The sequence below is a fragment of the Poecilia reticulata genome, linkage group LG5 (assembly GCF_000633615.1).
Source record: "Poecilia reticulata strain Guanapo linkage group LG5, Guppy_female_1.0+MT, whole genome shotgun sequence".
In the NCBI taxonomy this organism is placed as follows: domain Eukaryota; kingdom Metazoa; phylum Chordata; class Actinopteri; order Cyprinodontiformes; family Poeciliidae; genus Poecilia; species Poecilia reticulata.
Window position 1 is genome coordinate 19,898,215 of NC_024335.1, and position 6,709 is coordinate 19,904,923.

Sequence of the window (6,709 nt, forward strand, 5' to 3'; positions counted from 1 at the left end):
TATATATATATATGACATCATATATATTATAAAATATGTTAAATTTCCGTTTTTAAATGATCACGGAAAAGACTGATGCTCCACACTACAGCTGTGCTTTATAGCACCGCCATCTGCTGGGTGAAAAGTGCCAGTGCGATTATCCCTTATTACTGGCAAAAACTGAATTTAAGACATAATACACTCTTTTTTTTTTTCAACAAAGTTGCAGAGTAGAAACAAAAAATAAAAAAAAACTGAAATGTAAAAAAATAGATAGTTTTGCTCTGTGAGGCAAGCTCGGCTGGCTGGAGTCTGCAGCTCCAAGGAAGAGCTTTGTGGAATTAGGTGACGCTTTGTATGATGAGCAGGAGTTAAGGCACCCCCACCCATATAAGGAAGCTCTCCATACCAAAATGAAAGAATAACATTATAACGTGACATAAAGCAAAAAGAAGAAAAAAAATGATTTTGCATAAAATGCCCCTTTTAAAAATTTCATGGTTTGGAAATCAAGCTGCCTCATCCAGCATCTCTTATTAGAGAGAAAAATAATGTTTGTTTATAGTTCTTGCATCAGAACATAGTTTTAATTCATAGAGTTTTAAAGAAGTGATCAATAGGTTGGGAAGATCTGCTTTATTTTTAGTCGCCAAGATCAAAATCAGGAACAAATCAAGACACCGCTATTCAGCTACAGCCACAGCTTCAGCCTCCACCTTCTCCGTCTTCTCCTTCTTCTCTTCTTCTTTGGTTACTCCTTGAGTCTCTTCCTCCTTCTTCTCCTCAGTCTTGGTCACCACGGTTTCGGTCGTGGTCACCGTGGTGGTCTTCACAGCCCCGTCTTCGAGGGCAGAGGCCAAACCACTGCTTGACTTAATTGAATCAAGGGAAGAACTGGCGTAGGATGGGACACGGGAGGTCTCCAGGTTATAGGCGGCATTATAGTTGAAGGCTATGTGGTAAGAAGAGAGAAAATATTAAAAGCCAAAGTGATGCTGTTTGTGTCAATGTGTAAGACGCTGTTGGGGGGGTTCCATGAAACCACAGCGTGGACTTACAAGTCTGCTGAGACACGCTGCTCTTGATTCCTGTTGCTAGCCTGTGGAAGGAATAGAAAACAACTTTATTTCTCATGTGGATGCAGTTCTCATTATCACCACCGGGTGGCGCATAAGCCATAAACCAGCAACAGTTTACCTGATCTCCTCTCCTTCCAGCAGCTTTTTATAAGTGGCAATTTCAATATCCAGAGCCAGCTTCACATTCATCAGTTCTTGGTACTGGCGGACCTGCAGGGCCATGTCTTGCTTAGCTCTCTGGAGAGCTTCCTCCAGGTCTCTGATCCGCAGCTTGGCGTCCTTCACTGCCAGCTCGCCCCGCTCCTCAGCCTCAGCTATTTGAGCCTCCAAGTTGTTTCTCTAAGAGTGGGAGGACATAAACAGAGAGAGTTGAAGGAAAAAAAAGCTTATAGCCTTGATAAACTGAAACAAAGTAGTCTCTGAATCATGGGCTTATAATTCAAATTAATGAGTATTCAAAAATGTGAATCCAAAGTTATGATAAAGTAAAGAAAACAGACCATATAAAGTTTAGGCTTGATTTCCCACCTGAGCTTTAACCATGTCGATTTCAGACTGGAGCCTCATGATTCTGCGGTTCATGTCTGCAATTTCAGCCCTGGTTGACTTTAGATCGTTGTCGTATTTTCCCGCTGAGTGTTGCATCTCTGCATACTGGAACACACAGGAATTGTTTCATTAATTTCTCATTCTTTTCATTTTTACATCCGAAGTTTATTGTGTTTTTCAGCTGGTTCTTCCGTCTCTGTTTCCCACTTAGAAGTACATAAATGGTAATTTCTTATGTTAACGGTCTGACCAGAGAGAGCAGAGCGCACTGGAGGCAGATAACAATATAAAACTTGAAATAACAACACGCTCTCCGCCATCAGACTCACATCCTCCCTGCTTCCTCAGACTCCCCAGCATTCTCAGAACTAGTATCTTGAATGTGTACAGGCTCCTTGCTCCACACCAGAACCAGACTTACCCTTCTAATACCTGCCTCAAGCCACAATAAACCACCAGTCTCCCTCCTTACCTACCTCAGTCTCATGAACCCCAACTAACCTACGTTTCTCCCCTTCAAATGATACCAAATCCTGCTCTGTCCTGAGGGGGCTGGATAAAAAGTTTTACCTTGTACCTTGGTCTTCATAACATGATTTTGCACATAGATCAGGAAATTGCCACTCAACATGACACTAACATTGCATTCCTAAATGGTAGAACTGATCCCACGGGAAGAACAGATGGAGGCCACGTATGACCACCAGAGGGATAAGTATGTAGATGTAACCTAGCATGTTTGCAAGCCAGATGGAGAGATTTCACTTCCCCAGGGTGGAGGTTAGATGTAAGAGGGTAACGAGGTAAATTCTGCTAGTCAAAATTCTTGGAGCCTGTAGAGATAAGATTTGTGTCAGTGTCACATGAAACGCTTCTGTTAGCTGGTGTTTGTAATAAACCATGTGGCACATGATGCATGTTTGAAAAACATATGCGGATTGTTCCTATTCTAGCCAGTTTTTAAATATGAAGAAACATTTAAGGAAGATTATAAGACTGGTTATAAAAACAAACACCCCAAGATTTTTCAATCGACCTATACAATAATTATAAAAAAAATAAATAAACAAAACAATGCGGCTATGCATCAATTAGGTTTCACGTTAAGTCATCAGAAATCTTGTACCACCTTGTTCTGGTACCAGGATTCAGCCTCCGCTCTGCTCCTGTTGGCGATGTCCTCATACTGAGCTCGCACCTCAGCAATAATAGCGTCCATGTCAAGATCGCGGCTGTTGTCCATCTCCACCACAACAGATATGTCCTTGATCTGACTTTGCAACTCATTAATTTCCTACAGAAAATGATAAGATATTTTTAAAAAGCTGTAAAAACAGAACTTTTACTTTAGGGAGACATTAATGTGGAACTGTGTGGTTATAAAAGGTATTTACCGCATCGAAGAGCTGCCTCAAAAACTCGATCTCATCTGAGAGCCCATCCAGCTTTGCCTCCAGCTCCACTTTGATCATGTAGGCTGCATCTGTGTCCTTCAAATCATAGCGTTTAATGGTGAATACCAGACAGCTTATGGAAATGTCCCAATGCATTATTTTTGTAGGTGAATTTGCTCAGACCTTCTTCATGAGGACAAAGTTATTCTCACACTCATTGCGCTTGTTGATCTCCTCTTCATACCTTAGAAAGCAGAAAAATGAGAACCCATGTTAACTTAATGTGTCGTGTTGCCAACACTGTCCTCAAACAAGAGTCATCGAGATCCAAATTAACAAGACACATGAAAACAAAGAGCAAGCATGCTGTCGTTAGCATATTGCTTCAGTTAACTGCTCCACATGTGAGTCAAGGTGGGGTTGAGTTTAGTGAAGTATCAGAGTTACATTCTGTATTTCCAAATGCCTAATCTTAAAAGACATAAATTGACAATTTCTTAATCGTACCGCGCGCCCCTCCCTCCCCCCCCCCGGTTTTAAAACTTCAGGGTGATTAATACAAACTGCACTAAAGACTTTTGGGAAAGCTGGACTTTCCAGAACATGAGGGTGAAAAAGAATCTAACCAGTTTAGTGTTTAAGCCGCAGCTCCACATACTTGTTTTTGTAGTCCTCCACCAGGCTAGTCGTCTGGTGCAGTTCGGAATCCAGTTTGAGTTTTTCATGACCCAGGTTGTCCAGCTGCTTACGAAGGTTGGCTATGTACGCCTCGAACATGGCGTTGATGTTGGACCGAGACGTGGTCTGCTCCTGGAGAAGCTTCCACTTGGTCTCGAGCATTTTATTTTGCTGTTCGAGGAAGCGTACCTGAAGACAACGAGAGCCATTAATTAAATTTATGTTTATTCTCTCTCGTATGGCTTTCTTCCCAGTGCAGCACAACCAGACGCAAAGTTATCCGTCCTTTCAACCTGAACAAGTCCTTCCTGAGTTATGAATACGTCCACTCAGCACCCAACTAGCTGATGAAGCAGAAGTAGGAGTTATGATCCAAAGCTAAACTTTAATGGCTATTATAATGTTATAAAAGAGTGAGATTTTGCAACCTATATTCATTTGTAAAAACACATACATTCTTTTTCTTTCAATTGTCAAAGAGCAAATGGATAATTAATTAATGTAAAGTCCAGGGATGACTGAAAAAAAAAGTAATAAGTTTGACTGCTGAGAGACACTAAAAGTTTGCCTAAAAATAATACATTTTTCATAGAATGCTTCGGTTAAACACAATGTGGTATTGTGTCCCAGGTGCCAATTGTGCAATAATTCTTTCTGTCTTTAAGTGGAGTCAACATGATGACAGACACACGGGTCTGTGTGTACTCTTTTTGCTGTCACACTGGTCCGAGCAGCAAAGGGAGAGTGAGCTTTGGTTTGTGATCCAAGGATTTACTGCAGGCTTTATTTAAAACCCCCTTTCATTATTGAGAGCCTCCTTGAATAAAGAAAACTACTATACAACTCTGAAAAATTACAACTCACTGAAGAATCTAACAAGTCCGTTGCAGAAAACAAGCATTGTTCTGTAAAAAGAATTGTTGTGTTTAATTTAGGAGGTACAACAGTGATCCATTCTTCCTTCAGCATAAAAGCTTTATTGGCCTCGTAAAACAGGCATTGTTCAAGTTTCTTCTGCAAAGATTTACTGAACATCCTTAAAACAAGAGGCTTGTCTCTTGCAGCTATTTCTCAGATTACTTCCACTCCTTTCCGTTTATGGTTCTACTAGCTGTAACCGCGCTTTAAACCCCCCCCCCCAAAAAAAAACATGGAATTGGTTTACTCTTAACCAGTAAGTGAAACTGACCCCTGAAACTTTCTCTTCTGTAAGTGATTCTGCAGGATATTTCTCAAAAACACTGGTGGATTGAGTGACTTTTCATCCTGAGCTCTTTGAGTGAACTTATTTAGGCCTCTATGCAGAACAAGTCATTTCCCCCAGATTTGTTCCACAAATATAATTTTAAAGAATGTTGTTCTGCAAGGCATTAATGTCCCAAGGCCGATCACCTGCTTTGGTGTGCAGAAAACTCATTTCCTTTGCACTTCCTGAGTTTTTTTATTATCTATCTCAACAGTCAGGTCAATACAATGTGCATTATTTGTTTTCTGCTTCTGCTGTAGATAGAAACTTTTACCTTTTCTAATGCGTCCTGTCCTGACAACTTAATGGATCAGATTAATGGATCAAATTGCCTTACCATATTGTTGTAGATTAGCTCTACAACAGAATATAAGATGGTTGTCCCCCCAGTTATATGGACACAAAGGTTTCTCTCTGAGGTTGTGCTGGTCCCTAACATTTTGCTACAGTAACCTCTTGAGTGACTGACCTTGTCGATGAAGGAAGCGAAGCGATTGTTGAGGGTCTTGATCTGCTCCTTCTCCTGGATGCGGACGGCCTGGATGGTGGGGTCAATCTCCAGGTTAAGGGGAGCCAGCAGGCTCTTGTTCACAGACACGGCGGTGATGGGGGCCGCCACTTCATTGGCAATACCCCCACCGAAGCCCACATGGCCGAAATCCCCTCCACCTCCTCTCAGTCCAAACCCCCCAGCAGCACCAACAGAAGCACCACTGCTGCCAACTCCTCCATAGGAAGAGCGGACGGCGTAGCTCTGCCTGGCACTCCCCAAGCCGCAGCCCCCATAGCCGGAGAATGAGCGGCTGCTGTAGCCCTGGGTGGGACCCCTGGAGGACGACACCGTGGAGAGGGCGGTGGTCTTTACAGCTCTGACAGACATGGTCACAGTGGGAGTCTGTAGCTCTGAGGCGGTGAGAGAGGAGAAGAGCCGGGGCAGATGGAGACTCTCTTGTCCTCAGTGGTATTTATCAGAGCAGGGGAGGGAACCCGCCGGGCCACGATTGGCTGCAGTGAAGAGGAGAGAGCGAGAGGGGTAGAAGTGAGGCAATGTCAGGAAAGAAAATTACGTCATGTTACACATTTGTAGCAAATTAGAGACTCAAGTCACAAGAACAGTCAGAACATTCTTCGTTTTACGGTTGTAATGTAGGAAAAAAAAGTCAACTTTGTTCAGATATTTGAAAAGGTGAATTTTCCATACTTTAGAAATAATTCAACTTCTAGAAGGTTTACGGTTGCTGACCGATGCCTGTCGTATTTTTATACCTATAAAAATTCATACCTCGGAAATAATTAAGAACCTAATTTTGCCGCCATCTTAATCACTTCACTGCCTCTTATCATAGATGTGTCAGTGAAACTCGGCTGCTCGGTGTGATGTTGGTGCTGAGAAGTGACAATATGTCTCATAGTTGTGGAAGCAGCAGATCTACCCATTTACTAGGTGAATTTTATTCACGAATCCTTGTCCAAAACAGTCACTAACCAAAAATACGAACCCATGTGTAAAATAGCGAAGTGTGCTACACTGACTAGTTTGGGGTTATGGATGCATTTACAATTGGTCCAAGGAAAAGACTTTATGGGTCAGCCATTCTTCTGAGCACTTTTATTATTGATGTGTTTATATGCTCACCCACCAAGTGAATTCCTCCTTTTTCTGTGAGGTCAAAAACAAATGCGGTCCAATCCTTTTTCCTATCACCAGACCCCACCTTAGTTTCAATGCAACCCACCCATAGAGCAAATTATAAAAAGACTGAGAAAACATTTTCTCTCAC

General features: G+C 42.1%; 1 protein-coding gene across 1 annotated transcript; it reads right to left on the reverse strand.

The window, feature by feature from the left end:
* Window positions 1-599: 599 nt before the first annotated feature.
* LOC103464940 (keratin, type II cytoskeletal 8-like) lies at window positions 600-5,878 on the reverse strand. Its single transcript, XM_008409358.2, has 9 exons — window positions 5,398-5,878; window positions 3,663-3,871; window positions 3,188-3,248; window positions 3,005-3,100; window positions 2,740-2,904; window positions 1,590-1,715; window positions 1,180-1,400; window positions 1,041-1,081; window positions 600-934 (listed from the first exon to the last, which is right to left on the reverse strand). The coding sequence occupies exons 1-9, from the start codon at window positions 5,806-5,808 to the stop codon at window positions 666-668; spliced, it is 1,599 nt and encodes a 532-aa protein (XP_008407580.1). The 5' UTR covers window positions 5,809-5,878; the 3' UTR covers window positions 600-665.
* Window positions 5,879-6,709: the final 831 nt, after the last annotated feature.